The 19,527-nt window shown below is 44.1% G+C and overlaps 3 protein-coding genes across 4 annotated transcripts in view; all 3 read right to left on the reverse strand.

Annotated features, from left to right (window-relative positions):
• LOC308200505 (putative RNA-binding protein Luc7-like 2) overlaps positions 1 to 2,217 on the reverse strand; it is a 33,664-nt gene extending 31,447 nt beyond the window's left edge. The window contains exon 1 of one of the 2 annotated variants that reach the window (XM_080606364.1): positions 1,843 to 2,217. In XM_080606364.1, the coding sequence (XP_080462490.1) occupies positions 1,843 to 1,903 (61 nt within the window). In that variant the 5' untranslated portion in view covers positions 1,904 to 2,217. The remainder of the gene's footprint in view (positions 1 to 1,842) is intronic. The other variant, XM_080606363.1, reaches the window with a different exon arrangement.
• A 1,246-nt stretch (positions 2,218 to 3,463) lies between these two features.
• FMC1 (formation of mitochondrial complex V assembly factor 1 homolog) lies at positions 3,464 to 4,084 on the reverse strand. The gene is made up of 2 exons (XM_080606402.1): positions 3,821 to 4,084; positions 3,464 to 3,722 (listed from the first exon to the last, which is right to left on the reverse strand). The coding sequence occupies exons 1-2, from the start codon at positions 3,956 to 3,958 to the stop codon at positions 3,528 to 3,530; spliced, it is 333 nt and encodes a 110-aa protein (XP_080462528.1). The 5' UTR covers positions 3,959 to 4,084; the 3' UTR covers positions 3,464 to 3,527.
• A 706-nt stretch (positions 4,085 to 4,790) lies between these two features.
• Positions 4,791 to 19,527, reverse strand: part of UBN2 (ubinuclein 2) — a 56,433-nt gene continuing 41,696 nt past the window's right edge. Inside the window, exons 15-17 of the mRNA XM_080606313.1 lie at positions 16,002 to 16,248; positions 15,135 to 15,224; positions 4,791 to 14,006 (exon numbers count right to left, since the gene is read on the reverse strand). Coding sequence (XP_080462439.1) covers positions 13,957 to 14,006; positions 15,135 to 15,224; positions 16,002 to 16,248 — 387 coding nt within the window. The 3' untranslated portion in view covers positions 4,791 to 13,956. The remainder of the gene's footprint in view (positions 14,007 to 15,134; positions 15,225 to 16,001; positions 16,249 to 19,527) is intronic.

A 19,527-nucleotide genomic window follows, 5' to 3' on the forward strand; every position in this document is an offset into this window, starting at 1 on the left:
CAAAACCCACTACTCACAAGGCTAGCAATATTTCAGTGACCTTGAACCTGGCCTTGAATTTACAAGGGTACCAGCTTCACAGAAAATGATGATTTTCAGTCCCTGGGAGCACTCTGGTTTAAATAATGCTCCACTGGAATTTTTATTTATTTTTTAAAAAGAACTAAAATGGTGTTACACTGAGATCCCCAATTCTCCACCTAATCCAATAATAGAAGCCAGTATTGCAAACAGCCTTTTTTCCTTATCCTTCCCCATCCCGTCAACTTTGTTTAGATGCTTCCTCTCAGTAAGCCACTTTCACTTCAGCACCCGCAGCTCCGGATTTACAAGCTGGGTGGGAGGGGGCAATATAGTTATCAATAAAATGACTGCTTTCTCACAAAGCTAAGGGAAACCTAGTATGCGATTGGTTTTCCTAGCTTAGGTCTTAAGTGTAACTGTCATTTAGCATCTTTAAGCAGCTCTCACATGTCAGTCGCCCTTCTTCCACCGCCAGCGGAAAACGCATTCAAAAACTGCAAAAGCCTTCACCCCTTTTAAGCTTCCTGTGCAGTCTTAGGTACCCTTTTGAGACAGCCAGCTGGGTGCTAGCGCTGGGAAGCCTTGAATTTCATGAGCACCATGTTACATGGCCAAGCTGAGCACTCACACCACAACAGGAAGCATTCAAAATCTTCTGGGATGAGACAAAAAAATCACTCCAAGTCAGATCCTGCACACTGACTACTCGCTAACCAGCCTTGCTCTCGAAGGCAACCTCTGCATAATAGTAAATTTCCTATGAGGTTATCATGCCCCTGTTTAGAACAGCTGTAAGCACGTAGCAGGAAGCATTCATGATATCCTGGGTACGTGAAAACTTGTTACATTTATTTAAAATTCCAAACCCTATCAAAAAAGCTGAAAAGATCATATTGCCCCGGTTCCAAGAGATGACCGGCACGTGCAAAGTAAATCCCAGTTCATATATCCTACCCAGTGCATGGGAACACAGATAATCATTAATAAAGCACAAAGCTTCAACAAACACGTAGCATACCTGCGAGAGTGAGTACAACATGCAGAACACTAAAATCATCTGTAACCACAGTCTACCCTCAGGTGCAGCATTCTCTTGTTCATAAATGAGATACTACACATCACACCAGGGCCTCCTCTTCCCTAGCAGTCGCCACACTACCTACACTTACGGATCGCTGCCGTTCAAACATCACTGTGGAGCGTGAAAAAAAAAATAAATCTGAGAACCTGTATGCAGTGATAATTTTCTATTTCACGATGTGACCGCAAAGTGATCAGAAGCCTGATTGTAGCTACCGTGTCTCTCTGTCTCAGGATTACTGCCTCTAGGTGTTAAAACGTGATTTAACAAAGGGGAAAAAAAAATAGGGGGAGTTCATCCGCTGGGAGCGACTAAACCCTCTCTTTCAGAGAGCAGCAGGCAGACCCACCCAGCCGGCTGAAATGATGGTTTGGGTCAGACTTCAGACTACAGTGACACGAGCGCCCTGCTCCGCCAAAGGGGGGGGGGGGGGCTGGGGCTGTTCTGCCCGCACCCCCCCGCCCGGCCGCGGCTGCCCGCTGCTCCCCGCGGGGCCGAGCCACGCGGCCGGGCCCCGCCGCGGCGCGGTTCCGCTTCTCCGGGGGCCCCGCGGGCAGCGCTCGGCGGCCGGGCTGGGCCTCAAGAGCGGCGGCGGCCCCCGGCGGCCGCATCGCCCCCGCGGGGCCCCGGGCCCGCTCCTAGGGCGGGCGAGCGGGCGGACAACGGCGGCGGCTCGTCGGGCCCCCTCCCGGCCCCCGCCCCGGCTCCGAGCGCGGCCCCGGCCGGGGGGCGCTTACCGTCCCGGGACGTGCCCATGAGCTGGTCCAGCATGGCGCGCATCTGGGCCTGCGCCGACATCTTGAGCGCGGGGGGGGCCCGGCCCGGCCCGGCCGCCTCACGCCGACTGCGGCCTACAAGGCCCGAGGCCCGGCGCGGCCCGAGGCCCTCCCCCTACGCGTCACGGTGCGGGCCCGGGCGGAGCCCCGCTTCCCCGCCGAGGGCACGGGGGGGACGCGGAGGTGCGGCGAGAGCAGCGGGCGCTGCCGCTGAGGGCGGAGCGGGGGAGCCTCTGCCCCGCGCCCGGCTCGGTGCCGCCGCCTCCCCTCCCCCCGCCGCTCCTCCCGCCTGCCACGCGCGCGCGCGCCGGCGCTAACGGAAACCCGCGCGCACGCGCCCTCCTCCTCCTCGCCTCCCACCTCCCCGCCAACGTCAGCGCGGCCGGCGCTCGGCGCCCACCCATTGGCCGCGACGCGCGGCGCGGTGATTGGCGGGGGGGCCCCGCGGAGCCGCTGTGACGCGAGGACCGCTCTGGGCGCCCCGGAGCCTCCCCCCGCGGCCCGCCGCCATCTTAGGGGGCAGCGCTGCGGGCAGCCGGGCGCCTCGCGTCCCTCCCGGCCTCTGCTGGCCCCAGCGCCCCGGGCCTGAGGGGCTGCTCCGCCCGCCCGCTGCCCCGGGGCTGGGCTGGTGTTAACTAAGGGGAGAGGCGAGCGAGGGCACGCGTTGAGGGGAAGCGGTTTGGCTCGCAGCGCGTTTCTCACAGCACGCTTTGTCTTCCCTCCCGGCAAAGCCCAGCCAAGCGCTCTTTTGTTGGTGGTTCTTTATTAAGCTCCTCCCGCAATTACAGCCCAGCCTCGCATTTACAGCCGTTGTAAGTCACCCTTGGTACAGGTTTCTTAAGCATCTGGCACACAACAAGCCTCTTCTGACAACTGAAACCAATGTTTCTTTCCTTATAAAAAGAAGCTTGCTGTTCCAGGTCGCAGGACAAGAAAACAGCATTATCGCTTGGACTGTAACTCACTGTCGTCTGACTTACACATCTGGTGTTACTGACAAGCATCACTTCACTGCTTAAGGAAGCTTCTCCAAGATTCACAGTGAAACAGGCATAAAAGGCCTAGTCTGAGCCAACCACTTCAAGACATTCAGAAATTTGCAGTTCACTAGGAAGCAGTATTCTGAGTCATTATCACTAGGTCATTGCCACGGATGAAAATCTTCAAGGTGAGGAAGTAGTACAGCAGCACTCACAAGAACCTTCTAATGCCCCAAAGAAAGGGCCTTTCCTTTGGGAATTGGAATTGGAAATTGGGCTTTTCCTTTTCCATTGGAAAATTCCCAATGTACAGAACATGGCAGGAAAACCCTACAGAAAATGGGCAAATCCCTTCACCTACGGATTTAGGGGAAGAAAAGAAAGTTTTAATGCCTTACGATAGCTGGACAGTGAGGTTTTTAGCCTAGTTTTCTATTACAGGTAACCCCACTCATTCCCTGAGGCTGCCTGTCACACCGGACACCCAGACGAAGAGGCAGGTCGGATACACTCGATAACCACCGGGAGGGGATCCCCTCTTGCTCCCCTTTCACCCCACACCCGCTGACTGAAAACCTCCAAGAAACACAAGCCAGCAGGGCCTCGGCGGCTCCCCTACCGGGGCACGTTTATTGGGGAACCGACGGCAGGCGCACGGCGGCCGCTTCAGCCCTTCCCTCCCGGCTGCTGGGGCAGGCGGAAGCCCACCAGGCCGGCCACCTCCTCGGGCGAGCGCTCCCCCCTGCCGTGGTACTCGTGGTGCAGGGCGGCCAGGTGCCGCACGCTGCGCAGCAGGCACAGGTAGGTGGCGGCCTGGAAGTGCAGCTCCTGCTGGGCCCGGCACAGCTTCTCGCTGGTGACCTGCGGAGAGGAGGCGACAAGGGCCGGCCGCTTCACCTCACGCCGCCGGGAAAGGGGGCGGAGCGGGAGGGGAAGGAGCCGCGGCGCCCCCGCCGTACCCGGTGAGCGCGGAAGGCCGCCAGGAGGTGCCGGTAGGCGGCCGTGTCCCGGTAGGGCCGGCCGGGCGGGCCGCTCGCCAGCCGCAGCTCGCGGAGGAGCCCGCGGAGCGTCCGCAGCGGGGAGCCCAGCGCCGCCATCTTCCGACCGGCCGGCACCGGAGCTGCACGGCAACGGGCCCGCGGGGCGCGGCCACCGCCAGGGCGGGCTGCGGAGCGCCGAGCGGAGCGATCGCTTCCCGCCCCCGCTCCCCCGAGCGGCCGGGGTCGAGCGGCGGAGGGCGAGAGGCGAGGCCGGGCTCTCGCCGCCTGCTGGGCAGGGAGGGGAGGGGAGGGGAGCGACGGCCGCAGGCGCTGAGGGAGGCTTCGTGCGGCCCGCCCCGCCGCGGGGGCTTCGGGGTCTGCGTTTTGGCCAAAATTAAAAAAAAAAAAAAGTAAAATAATGAATACATACATAAAATAAATAATAAAAAAAAGGTAAGAAGCTGAGAGTAGAAAAAAAGAAGCCCACCCCAGATGGGACTCGAACCCACAATCCCTGGCTTAGGAGGCCAATGCCTTATCCATTAGGCCACTGGGGCTACCGCGGAGACGGCTGCGCTGCGGTGCTACTTCTCTCATTTTCCCGCCCCCTTTCCTTTTATGGACAGCGCCTCCTGGGCGCCCATTGGGCGGTGCCTCCCGCCTGCCCCTCGCCGCCCGGGAGCGGGGAGCAGGGAAATGGCGGCCGCCATTAGCCGCGGGGAAGGGCCAGGGGAGGAGGGCTCGGCTGGGGCTTGAAATAATGGCCTCCGGAGGAAGAGTCCCCTCCTTCTAAAACAGTTTTGAAGTGCTGGCCTTGCTTCGGGGTGGCCCCAGCTGAAGGAAGCCGTAGCAGCCGCTCCCCCCATCCAATTTAACAACAAAGAGAAACGACCCCCCCCCAAAGCCCCCAACCACATCTTTATTTTGTGAGAAATAACACAGACAGAGCTAATATGTACATTCCTCTTTATTTAATACAGCACAGACACATGACATAAAAAAAAAAAGTACACTCATGAAAAATGCCTGTCGCCATTACGGACAGGGAACAGCTACACCCAGTTGCGTAAGGCTCCTACTGCAGAACAGGGGGCTGCTGCCTAAATGTGGATCCCAGAGCAAAACTGCTGCCAAAAAAATCTTTGCACTCCTTTCAGGAAAGCAGAAGAAAAAGAGGGAAAGTCCCTCCAGGAACAGGTGGTGAAGCTGGTGGCATCTGCAAGGTTCATAGGACACAAGCCCCGTTACTGTTTGGAACAAAGCACTGATAAAGCAAAAAATGCGCTCCAGCTCTTCTTGCGGAGGGCCAATAGTCCTGACTTCTGAAAACATCAGACTTCTCAGGGAATGCGAACCTGAGTATCTGGAAGGAGTGAAAACGTCAAGTAGTCACACACAAGAGATTTATAGTCTCCCTGATAGGGCTCTGCTAGCCACAACTGGGAATGTGCAGGGGAACAAACCAGCTTCCCAATTAAAAATAAAAAAATAATACTAAGGACTAACAGCCATTAAACTGACCAGAACAGTATACACATTTGGAACTGATGCAGGCTTTTGTGGCAGCAGCTTCTTCCTTTTCCCGCTTCAGTTCAGGATGGAAATTAAGCAGGCACCAGTTCCTCTGGCAAAGAGCCTTACACACTTTAAAAAATTAAAATACAAAAAAGGGAGACAGGTGTATTTACAAAATCCATGGCTGGTACAGTACATCATTTTTAAGACACACTAAATGCTACAATCTTTCAGGTCCTGAGATTATTACAAAAAAAAAAGCAACAACTCAAAATTTGTGTTCAGGTCCAGTTTTATAAGGAGAGAGGAAGGAAATCACACATTTAAAACACAGTATCCCTTGAAGTTAGTGGAACACGCCTCCCTAAAATCCAAATGAAAGTGGTGCTAATCACCCAAATGTAGCTGCATTTGGTTGTTCAGGCTTGCTGTCACAAGAGGGGAGCATTTCGCAGGGGAGTTTCTCTGGAGAGCTCAACCAGGTAAGCACGTGGCTGTTAGGATCCTCTCTGTCACTAAGCCCTGTGATCTGAAATACGGAAGTAATAAAAGGAGGAAGGTGACCTGATACAAATTCACGTGGGACTGTGTAGAGCATCACAGGAGTCACTAACTCAAAGAGGTTTGCCATCTCTTAGTAGCTGCGCGTTCCTTTGCTTGAAGCAGAGGACTACAAAGGTTTTAGTTTTGCTTGTAACAAAATGCTCAGGCAACTGACTGACTGCTCTGAGCTACACAGAGCAGGGCAGGAAAACGCTCGGCCCACCGGTTTCTCAGCTGTTCACTTTACATAGCCTCCTTCATTCTCCTGGGGATCAGCAAGTCACGTAGGGTTAAGCTGGCTATATCCAAAGTTGCTAAAAATATATACGCCAAATGTGACAACAAAGGATACAGAGGCCAAACCTGTCTGTGGGAGGACCCCCACTGCCCTTGGCTGGGTGGGCAGGAATTGACGTGGAAGCTCTGCTCTTGACTAAGCCTCGTTACCAGGCAGAACTGAAGGGACTTGCAACCCACACCTGTATTTTCAATGAAATATTCGTAACGTAGTGCTTTTGTATCATCAGAAGTTATAATCACAGATGCCCTTTTATTGTAAGCACCTGACTTTAAGCTAGGAAATACCAACATTTTACGGATTACTTACGAAATGCTTCTAACCCTCAGTAAAAAGAAGACTACAAGAGACAAATCACAGAACAAGGGTACTAGTTTAACGGCTAAAATATAACGCTGCTCAGTAGACTTTTTGGGGAAAATAGCATTAATGATTTTTGTAAATTTTTTTTTTTAAACAGTAGTCCAAAAATATTTCTCCATCTATTTCCAACAGGGACCTTGAGAACTATGCAAGAACATGGTACTAATTGCTACATGATGGAATTACTGGCAATAAAACACACACTACAGTTCTCACCTCTGAGCTAAATTGTTATTTGTAGTTACATACAAGACTACAGGATCAGCGAGAAATACCTGGGGAATCACAAATCAGCTTTTATTTGAAGATCCAGCTACTGGGTAGCTGATACCTCCTCTTGTTTAGAAGCAACTTCATTTAAGTGAGGAAATGATTTACTTCTGATATTGGAAGGAAACACGGGATCTCATTAGCTTCTCCCCAAATCCAATCAGTACATTAAAAAAACAACATTGCTGCGGCTTCTTTAAACCCATTTTGAGAGCTGAATATTCTGAAAGCTCTCAGACTAAGACTTGTCACAAGAGGTGATTTTAGCTTCCCTCTTGAAGCAACTTCATGACACTTGACACTAGGTGTTGCACCAGCAAAAGGGTTTCTTTTTTGAAATACAAACTTCTTTCCTCACTGTAGCAAAAAGAGTTCTGCAGTACAGACATTCAAAAAATATTCCATTTTCTTTGGGTAAAATTTCAACATGTATTAACAGGGTAGCTGGGGGAAGGAATGCATGTAACACTGAGACATGGAAAGAATACTTATCTGCATAGTTGATATTAGTGACTACTAATCAAACTAAGGCCTTATCTGGAGAAAGCTGAGAACACAAGAAAGTTTCTTCCCCCACCTCCCACTCCACTGGTGAAATCTGAGAAGTCTCAAAGCAGCTCTGGCTGCCTCAGCAGCTACTTGGTTTGGCCTGCAGCAGTGGTATCTCCTGACTGGTTTGGGTTGATTCTCTTGCCTTTTTCTCTTGGTACCAGACAGTAACAAACGTTAACTGAATCTGTTCAAAAAATACATCTGCACATGCTGCTGGGCCAAAAAAAACACCTTTAGTAATGAGCATGATAGAAGGCAATGTGCACTGCTTGTTTTGGATTACTTCAGCATAAAGAAAAACTTCTTAGTTAAAGGTTATTAAATAAACAGGAGACATGGCAAGGGAAGAGGCTGAAATTCACTTCTAGATACAAAACGAAGCATTTTTTTTTTTCCAGAGTTGCTCTGTAGAATTATAGCTGTCAAAAAATGTCTACAAAATAACAGACCTATATCCTCCACTACTGACAAGATCAGCACAGTATCACTTACGAGGAGTGTGCAAAAATGGCCATAGGGAATCTTCGTGCATCCCCAGTTCCAGGCCATGCTGATCTCTCAGCATAACACATAGCAGCAGCGGGGCTTCCTGTGGCCCCAAAAGGCTATTACAGCAGCAAGGAATCATTGGGTCACAGAAAAAGGATGATGGAGCCGCACCAGACGTTTCCACAACCAGAGTATCCCCCAACAACGTTTGGTTATATTTCCAGTGGCTAAGCTGGGCTACTGCTGCTGCTTATTTTGGCAGTGATTTTTTTAAGCAGCAGCAGACTGACGGTGATTTTCAGAACAGCCACAGGTGTTAAAAACACCACAACAGTCAACCAGCAGTGCCAGCTGTAGATTTCCAATCTTTCAGATCAGCCTAGAATAAAGAGCACACGTGCCTGAGAGGGACTGAACAGCAACAGAGGAGCCCAGTCACCGCAAGTCACTGCCACGGGTGGATGTGCCTAACTACAGAAGTAACTCTCTCACACTCACCTAAGGCAGATTAGGACGCGCTCTCACTCCAACTGACCAACCTACCAGCAATAGTACTATCCCCAGCACTGTTAGATCAGTAAAAGAAATCTACCTATGGCCTCATTTCAACAGGTTCATTTGAATGCGATAACTGGAATAGCAGTTAGGCTATTTTCTGCCACAGGAACATGTTGCATTTGGTATCTTACTGTTGGCTCTCTAGATGGGCTCTTCACTGACGTATGAAGGACTCTTCTAGCCATTCCTACTCTGGTTTCTGAAAAGAGAAGGTAAACACTTCCTTTTCATATTGCAACTCAAAATTAGATCTCCCCCAGTGGAAACATCACAGAACTAGCACAGTCTGGTGATGCTTACATAAATTACCTTAAGTTTAGAAATGAATTGCTAATTTCAGGTATGCATGTTTATAATAATAGTAAGTTAGATGTATCCTCAGCACAGAATAGTTAAAATCATTAGAAGATCTATTACAGATCACTGATTCTGTCAGAGAACAAGCAAACAAGCACAGACACTATTTGAGTGTTCACTTGCAGCCAACAATACAGGAACTTACTGTTCATTATTTTAAGAGAACAAACCATTAATGAAATCTCAGCAAGAAAAAGTACAGTGAGAAAAGTACTCAAAGGTGAATGATTTAGGCAGCTTGTGAAGTATAGTCAGGTTTAACTTCAAAGAGCAGCTGCATTCTTGCAGTTTATACCAAGTTCCTTCTCACACGTGATGCCTGGTAGGAAGTGACAACTTTGGTAAATGTAAGAATCCTTGCAATAACCAGTGCCAAGCAGACATGGCTAGCCATACACAAGATTCCTTGCAGTTCATCTCAACTCAAAATTGTTACAAGCTATTTTAACCTTCTTCTTTCCCCACTTCTTTCAGTTACGTTAGCCACACATCTATTGCCTCAAGTTCAGTAATAGTGTGAAGCGGTCCGGTATTTAAAGTTGTCAGCTGTACTTGTGAATTAAGACCCAAATTTAAAACCTCCAGAGAAAAATATAACAAGTTTCAATCTCATTAGCCACTTCCTTTCTCTCACACACATTTACACATTCACGCACGCACGCTTTTATTGTACTGCCATCTTTGCCCAAACGTTCCCCTTTTGTATGTGAATGTTTAACAGCGCCAGCAGAACATAGGAGGATGAACACAGTTATGGGGTTCTCGGGAATATTGCTGTGTATGTACGTGTGCGCACACGTGTGAGCGTGAGAGAAAGAAAGCACAAGCATACAGAACCAACGCCATGGTACAGCAGCTATGAAGTCACATACATTACACACTTTTTTTTCTTTTTTTTTTTACAAAAGGGAAAAATAGTATAACAGCATAAAGCCATCTATCTTGGCAAGCTTAAGATTTTCCTCCAAAATGCCTTCCAGCACTTCAGGATCTCTGAGAACAGTTTAAGAGGGTAGGGAAATAAAATAAAAAAAGGCACTTAAACAAAGGACAAAGGCCTGAATCAAGTAAGTCATGGAGGGTAACAGCCATTTCACCAGAGCTAGGACCAATCAAAAAGCTACCAACTTTTTAATTTCTATAAAATTAAAATTGCATAAAGTGTTAATTAATCAGTCATTTACCTACTGCTTTCACTTTCTGGATCATTTTATGAAACAAACAAAAAGCAAGTGTCCCTTTAGTGATTTCCCCCTAATTCAGCAAAAGATTAAAGGTAGGTGTGGGAAAAAGCCTTCCACAGCCTAGCCTGACTGCAGGTTTTCCTGCAATTCCATCTGCAAAAAAAAATCCAAAACAAAAACAGGAGAGGGACCACTGTGCCTTTAGCAATTCACTCAAAAAAAAAAAAAAAAAAAAACAACCCAAACACCCCAATACTTCTAATCCATCTGTGGGCAAAAACTACTCAAAAGAAAACCAAACAAACTGTAAACTAGATTAAAATTTGCTAATAAATACAGCTAAAAGTTCATTTTATGAATGTAGCAGCAAATGTGATAAAGTTAGTCGGAGTCCAAGATGACTCCCAGAGGGTTAATGGTTCACACAACTGATGGCAGCTTGGGAGAGTTGCAGGATTTCTGTTTTCATGTCCTCAAGGGTCTTGCACCAAGTGGAGAAGGAGTGTGGAAGAAGGGTCAGGTGATGGGACTGAGGAAGGAAACAGGCTCTTGGCACCTGTCCCACCCCCCAATTCTGTGCATCAGACAACTTTGATTGGATTCAAACAAGAAGTAGAACCCAAGTAATTAAAAGTTACTTCTGATTAGCAGAAAACAGATGTGAAACCCACAGCATCCACACTTGTGACTCACTCAGTATTAGTCATGTATCTTGAATCATCAGAGAAGGCTGGACAAAGTGATTTAGGCCATTTTGGAGTAGGAGAACACTGCAGTTACAGTCCAAGGTATCAGAAATTTTGCAGCCTGTTTTTCATGTAGCCTGCTGCCTTCTTTCTTACTTTGCAAGTGTCTCAGAAGGATTTACAATAGCTACCATGACTTTGGGGACTTTGGATCACGTAGCTGAAAATATTACTCAGAGGGTTTTAACATCTAAGACCTGTGTGTGAAATTATTGCTTGCATTCGTTTGGGGCTTTCAGTGAGCTTGACATGCTAGCTCATATACAGACCCCAAACCGAGTTCAGCCCTGCTGCCTGGAAAAGACAGCTCTACTTGGCTTTCTTATTGCTTGTGAATACTGAGGGTTACTTAGTATGTACAACTACAGTTTATTTATTACCAGAGGCCCTTAAAAAGTAGTAAAAAACTGGGGGAAATGCTTTTAGGAGAGCTGCTGTGCAGAAAATAGGAAAACATTAACCTAGTTTTGCATTTGGACATTGCAGAAAATTTTCACTTCCCCACCCTGTTTGTGCTAACCAAAAATGTCTCTGGGAGCCACCCTATTATTCCCTTTAATTTGGCCTTGCTAGGTTTAACACAGAAGAATAGGGAAAAGGCAACACCGACCCCTTCATCATTATGTTGCTGATTCCAAAGCAGCTCGGCAGTACAATGACTGAAGGCGAGTTACCCGCTGGGGGACTGTCTGAACTGGCACAAAGACTGTATGGTCATCTTTATTCTCACCATCAGTATTAGTTTACTCATTTCCAAAAACTGAGAAGCTCAACAGGCCATACAGACAGGACTACTTCCTGTCCTCAAGGTTTGGAGAGGATATCCCTTAACTGAATTAACTGAAGGTGAGTCGTACCTACAGAAAGAGAGGGAGGGATGTTGAAAGAAAGTTTGTGCTGTTATTATAAAGGGCCACAAGTCTCCCAACTGAAGTTTCATTTAGCAACTACAAAGACAAGAGATGTAAATTTGGATGAGATGCTTTGATGAAGAAAACACAGAAGAGGTAGAACTCTTAGGACATTTTTTTTTTTTTGGTGGGTTATTTTGTGTTTTGTTTTTAATATATTGCTGCTTGATGGCTCACTGCTGCAACTCCCTTAGCTACACAGGTTGTTTAAAAGTATTAGGTTTGACAATTCAGAAAAAAACAACATTCTCTTAGGCCTCAAAAAAAAAAAAGTTTTCTTCCTTCAACCCTTCCTGGAGAAAAAGAAAAATCAGATAAAGCTTGCACTCTAAATAGGTTGCGGTACTTAATGTTCACTAGAATTTGCACGCTAGGAGGAATGCAAGAGTCTATGTAGCTGTATGTTTCAACTCTAAATAACCTTGACTAAGATGCAAGCTTATCTAATCAACATGCCACATACGAAACATTAGCATTAGCTAAAAGGCATCTAGTTAGCTGATGCTATGGAGTGAAATTCATGAACTAATGAATCTTATTTTAATTCAATGTGTCTTTCACAGAAGTGTTGTGCAAAAACATTTATTGCTGAGCTCAACCCAACATCTTTATACTAAATACACAATATATATTATTTTAGATTCATGTATATATATATATTTATATAAAATTAAAATGAGCTCTAAATAGAAAAGAAATTGTTCTCTGGTCTAAGAAAAATAAGTCACATGTAAAAGTAACCTGAAAGCTATAAGTTAATCTAGCAAAAACACTGAAGATTCATTATCCATGGTCAAGGTATCTCTGGAAGATGAGATGACCAGTAGTCACTGGTTCAAACTCACCTCAAACTACTGGAAAGACTAGCTAGTAGGAATTTCAGCATCTCTGATCAGGAATGTTTCAGGGTTGAAGGAGAAGGGTATCATATCATTTTAGTTGCGTCTTTCCCCTAGGATTTATTTGTTTCTGTCATTCTCATCTTTTATCTAACAGCAAAGTTCTGTCCTAGTGTCAAAAGTGCAACATGTGCTGGATACTTCCTAACCTTACAAATGAACCAGTCCATGTATTGCTATAAAAAAAATAGCCAGCTTTGCAGTTCTGTGCTACCATGTAAGGAAGAGTTCAGGTTGGAAACTCTCCAGGCCAGCAGGGGCTGGAAATGCTGGAGACGATCCATTCAGCCCCAGAAGAGAAGGCACCTCTGGTCGCTTTTGAACGACTCCTCTTTGGCTAATGCCTGAAGCAGTATTAACCTGGCTCTGGAGTAAGTCACATTCAGCTCTCTTTTACTAGCAAATCAGGATAATGCATGGCTTTTGGGAAGAGTTACGTGACAGATGAGGAAGATCTAGAATGGGTAAAGAACTAACTGTATTTTATGAAAGATGTGATAGAACATTACTTAATTTCAGTAGCAGATAAGCACAAGGGAAAGGAAAGTTTAACAAATGGAGGGACTGAAAGAGTCCTAGCATGCCTTTAAAAAAAAAAAAAAGGATGTGGGAAAGAAATGCTAGTGTGACCAATAAAATGTTGGTTTCCTTTTTACGTATGATGAAAAATTTCCACACACCCTTCCTCCCTATGTAAGAGTCATGTTAAAACAAAGAAGAAAAAAAATAAACAAGGAGAAAAGGGTTTCCCAGTAGCCTGTCTCTCACATCTCATGTACCAGGAGATCTGTTTTTGAAGACAGCTCTCTGGAACTGAGACTGCATACATCCATAGGCTCTCTATAGCCAAATAACCTTGTAAAGCTGAAAAAATGCCCACATCACAAACTGCATTTCTGTAAGGTTTTAAATACAACACAAAGTATCCCAGCACCACTTCTAATCTATATAACCTTTGGTCCACAACCACACGGTACACTCAGGACCTACATATAGTCTTATATGGGGCACTTCAGGAACTCGTGAAGTAGATGATTCCACCTCACCCAATGGATGGAGAGACCTATTCTAGCTCCTCTCATGCTTTCAACTCTTTATTGGACATTACCCAGAAAAAAATGTTTGTGCTGCTGTGGGTTTGACAATCAATTTCTTTTAAAAGCCAATCAGAACAGATGAAAAAAACGTTTGTTTCTTTAGGCAAGATCAAACTATGACCAGTCTGCATGACCAGGAGCACCAGTCCCCCTTTTCCTTCTCTCTTTGATCAAGTATTGTTTTCTTTTTCTTCTTCCTCTCACCACAGTGCTTGGGATCAGAATATGTAAACATCGACAGAAACAGCAGCCCTGTGACAATAAGCACTTTCCCAACTGGGCAGATTCTGTCAGCCAACCAGAACTGCTTCAGCTCCCTTGCTTGTCTAGAAGTCACTGGTTTTTCCGCTGTAACTTAGTGTCCCCTTTACTTTGGCCTCCATCTGCAATTTAGAAACAGGAAAAGAAGAGGAAGAATAGAAGCATGAACAAACTTATTTTACAACTTACAAAATAAAAAACATATTTGGAACATTCATCTTTAGAATCAGCAGAAAATGCATTGTCTTTATAGCATGTTGAACTTTATATATTTTCAATAGTTTTCTGGTTTTGTTTTCTTTTAAATAAGACTGATGAAACCAGAGACTTCAAGCTTTACAGCAAGATCTTTAGAGACGTGGTATTTTAAGTTGCAGCCTGTGATACTGCAAAAACAAAACAACAAAAATCAAGCTTTTCTTTAGAAGTCTTTACTCTGTAAGAATTTTAAGTCAACCCATGGCACTCACTGTGACCAAAAAAAACCCAAGGTTGATACCACATAAGTGATTGGTTTGTTTTTACAGCCTCTTACAACGCTGCCCTGGTTCTGGAGCCAAGTACTGCAAAATCAGTATAAAGAACCCACCGTGCCACTGCCACCTTTCGTGTTCCCTTTTCTGGCTAAAAAATCCTTACAACTGGCAAATAAAGGAGCATACTCCGTCACCCTCTATAATTTTATGATAGCTTTTCAGCTCTAAGGCCTTACAAACAGAAAAAGATTTTATACTTCAAGTTACTCCTTTCAATCAAAAATATGTAACTTAAAGCATAAGATTCCCAGGGAAGATTGGTCTTCCACTAGGAAACTATCACATTTATTCACACATGCATACCCAACTGCAAGAATCATGAAGAGGCTTCTAGCTGGAAGATATTAAAATGTAGTGGAAAAAACAACCCATTTTTCTCCCAGCATAGACTATACAGTCTGCAAATAATTATGTTAATATCTAGTATGTAGTAGTCCTTTCTTCCATTGGCTGAATTTGAATGCTTACATTTCTCAAACTGCTATAATAAAGTATTATTGAGATTTTTGAGCTTTTTTGTTTCTGGTATTGAACATTGTTTTTCTACTTCTGCTTAGGTTCCAAAAATACTGCTGTAATAGAATGTGCACCATCTGCTGCTACCAGAGCTTGTTCCTGTTTTGTGTCTTCTCTAAACCAATTTTGATTTTGGTGTATGTTTTGTTTCAGTCTAGGGCATAAATCTGTTAAGTAGTAAGAGAAATATATCTTTACCTGTGTAAGCTTGCTGCAAGTGAGCAGGCAGAGGTGAGTGAGACAGCGTTGCTGCGTGCTGAGCACCTGGCTGTAAACCCTTCAGTAAGTCTGGGGGTAAAAAGAAGGAGACAAACAAAGATGAAAAATAAATCTTACGGACCATATCAGCCTTAGTGAAATAAGAAGCTTTTGTTTTTAAAATTACAGCTATCGTAACATGATAATTTGGCACAGATTTCTGAAGACACCCCAACAACAACAAAAAATAATACCTGATAGGATTCTGATGGCTGGTAAACAAGTCAATACAAACAGACCTGTTCAGATACGGTTAATCAAAAGTCAGGATCATGTGTCACTATTGGAATGCAACTCTTCATACTATTTCATTTGGCAGAAGGCCAAAATTGCTACAGATTAAAAGTTTAAAGAATTTCTTTTAGCAATTGCAAATAATAAACCCCACCTAGATTGATGCCTGCCTGTAAGAACATGGTTTGGTATCAGTGTCTAAGCCATTACTGAGCTAAGGACATTTTGATGAATCACAGTATTAAGTCTCGTATCTGAATTGTGAAATTGAGAGAATCTTAAGATACATTTATTTCTGAAGATACAGGAACAAGTTAACCCAAAAACGCATGTTCAAAAGCAGCTATATATTATGAATTTAATAGTGAAGTTAATCGTCTATCAAAGGTGATTCATAACATCTGGATAATTACAGAAACAAAGTTTTAACAGAGAAGTCACATTTACTCTTCTGAAGGGATTTTCATGAACCAAATCTAAGTATCTCAGAACCGAATGGCTTTTCCCTTCTTGATTTCCACATTCAGCAAGCATGTTTCCCTACAGCATAGTGTGATAAGGAATTCCACTCACTCTGAGTTAGGCTGTGGTGGAAAGCCGCTGAGGTAGATCCCGAGGTGGTTGTCACTCCAGCTGTGTCCGTCCCGAAGCCAAGCAGCTCCAAGGGAAACTGGAAGGGCACGGTCACAGGAACAAGGCCACCCAGCATCCCGAAAGGAGTTAATGGTGCAGACGTCACATTCTGACTGGTTACGGACAGGGGTGATGCCATGAGCGTCAGAGGTGAGGCGTTAGCCAGTAATGATGCTCCTGCTGTTGACTGTACAGAGAAAAGTAGTACTTCAAGATTTTAAAGCTTTGAGTAGCATCCTCTAAGGAGATAAGAATCAACTATTTACTGTTAAGTGTGGTCCTGTTAAAAAGGACATTACATTATTAATAAATATCCACTTATCCACCTAGGATCAGTTCCCACTATTCATCTGCTCAACAAGCACAATTATATCTCACATTCACACATGACAGTATGGTTCATCTCTCTTGTTTTTCTTGTCAGCCTCACAGGTAAATTCCTTTAAATCATCCCATGCAGATCTGAAGTTCTTTAGAAGCAAGTTACTCTCCCCTCTTGAAATATGGGTCTTAACACAATGCTAACTATTTCTAAAGTTACTTAGAAGTAAGGATTTCTGAAAACTCAGATTTGTACTTAAGAACCACCACACTTCAAAGGACAAAAGTTAGGTTACCAAGATGCAGACATATATATACACATAGGTAGGTGTTCATACACAAACACACGTGCATATGTTAGAGCAAAAGGCAAGGAAGGAAAATTCTCACCACCCTACGTAAGTCACAAGTTAAATTCACTGTAGTTTAAGAAAATGCAAGATTAAGCCAGAATATTTTAGATACAACAGCTCCCAAACTACATCAGTTCCTTTGTAATTAGCAGCTGTCCTGCTCATTCCCATTTAACACTTCCATTCACTATACATACAGTAATTTTATATGGTATTATAATGTTCAATTCTCAAATTTATCACAAAAGAGTATGTATAGAAAGCATTTCAAACTAGACTCAAGCTTATATTTTACAGATATTTGAGCTATGAAGATTCAGAGACTGAACAGGACTTCAAACCTGTGCATTTTGATAAGTAAGTCTTAACTAAAACCAAAACTCATTTTAATGAGTACCCAGAGCTCAAAGTGAAAATGAAATCTCCTTGAATTCTATAGTATCAACTTAGAGAAACAAAGTGATAAAAACTCCCAGTGAGAAAAATTTTCTATTACCAGGTTTGGTCTTAAGATGTTCAAATGAAAGCTGCTAAAGGAAAGTTACTGCTTAAGACATTTTAAAACCATATCCCTGTAAATTTAAACAACTACAGATCAGATGTTCATAAATAAGCATCTGTATTTGTCATTTCAGGAGTGACAGCTTCTAAGACATTCTCCATCCCACAAGTAGAAAACCATGGATGAAAGACTTTATAAGAACATACATGCTTATTCTCTTTAGCCTTTGAAAGTACTAATTTCAAAATAAGCCTATGTACAAAAAGTAACAACCATTCACTATGTCGCTCTTCCTAGTTACAGACACATTTTTATTACCAACACGAAATCATCTAGTCTGATCTTCAGTGTAAGCAGACCAGGATATTCTAATGAGCAACTCACGTACCACTTGTCTTCTGATTAGCAGCATCAGGAATCAAATCCCTAAGCCCTTAATGGAAAGGAAATTCACTTTCAGTCTCATTTAATGTATTAAGAAGGGTAACAAACGCCTTAGTACATTGTACCCAGCTAGCCATTAGATCTTGAAGACTAAAAAGGTACTGTTATCACAAATCTCTTCCCATTCAGTGTACTTGGACTGAGAAGTAATTTGATTCTCATCTTCTCCTGAATATACTGCACTGACTGAGCCTCAGTCTGCACTGTAGCAAAAGTCTTATTGAATGTTTTATCCTTGTACCACCTCTCCCAAACTGTTTCAGGTTGTCAAAGTACCTTCTGAAGTGTCAAGGAAAAAAGCACGGAAGTCACAATTAACTTGGTAATATTATATGCTGCTCAGTCCCTTTAGCTGTTTCCCCCTTCTATTATACCAAAACACTTTTACTGTATTACAGTGTACACCTATAATAATTATCTACCACATTCCCACCAGTCCTCCTTTTCAACATCACTGTCTGCCAAGGTGTATTTCATTCCCCAGGTGATCAGCGTCTATAAAATAATGATATGCCAGAATTCATCTCATCATCCACACAATACTACTTATTTCCCCTGTCTATCAACTTTAAGCACTACAACAACAACCATTTCACATTTTCTTCCACATCACAGCAACTATATCCATGGGATATCAAGGATTGCATCAGATCCGAACTCTGTTCCCAGTCCTTTTGCTGCAGCCTCATTTGTGTCCTCCAGGCACTTTCTGGAGTACCCAAAGTGCACCACAGCTGGCTCGGCTCTTCTGCAGACCCTTTGTGATACCTCTGCGGCCCTTACACAGAACATGGACTGTGCGGTTTTTTGTTTGTTCTCCTCTCCATTCAAAGTACCCAAAATTAATGAGAAGACTGTATCAGAGCCTGTTAGACATCTCGTTTACTACTGTACCACACATAAGGTATTGTAGGGTGAGAGACCACAGAAATGCCTCATGAAAGTCATCTTCTTCCTGTTACTCAGCTGTACTAAGAAAAATTGATAGCAGGCTAAAACATTATTATAAAGCATCATGAAAAGCTGCGTACACATCACCACCATGAAACAATAGCTATGTACACCATTCAGAAAAATACATTGCTGTTCTGGTTCGCAGTAGAACAAGGTTTTGATTTGCAGTGATATCGCCTTTCTTAACTTGACTTTCTTAACTTTGACTTGACTTTCTTAAGTTGTGCACGCTTCACAATAGAGAGAGCAATAAAAAGAGAGGAGTACCTCAGATCTTCTCAATAATTAAATCATTTCCAGCAAGAAAAAAGCACAGCTTGGTAAAGTAGGCTGTCTTCTGGGCAAATAATAGGTTTGCATAGGTTTTAGAACAACAGTATTTTCAAAATATTTGTTTTATGTTACTTTTTAACTCCAATGAGAAAGTTCTGCACAAGCTCTTAAATAATTTCTATGAAGTTTATATATTGATGACCTCTCGTTCGATTTGACTAGATCCTACAAAATAAAACATATACTTAATCACAAATACTAAAAAAAAAAAGCCCTTGCAAACGTTAAATACATCTTGCATTACACTCTAACCACAAACAATTGAACTCCAGTTTTGCAAACTAACCACAAAGCTTGGCAACAAACGTACTGCGATACCTCTACATACGAACTCCATCAACATAAATAAATACAAAATACAGAAATCTAATAATGCAATACTGCATTCCCTGAAAATATAGCCACAGAAAGCTCACCTTTTCTAGTGTTCTTAAAAAGAAAAAATGACAAAATTGAGTTGTTTCACACTACAGACCAACCAGTATTTTACAGTGAGGATTCCTTCCACCCTGATCCCTGGATTTCACATCAGCTGGAAATACCTGTTTACTAGCGTGAA

The sequence above is a fragment of the Anser brachyrhynchus genome, assembly GCF_964034855.1.
Source record: "Anser brachyrhynchus genome assembly, chromosome: 1".
NCBI lineage: Eukaryota > Metazoa > Chordata > Aves > Anseriformes > Anatidae > Anser > Anser brachyrhynchus.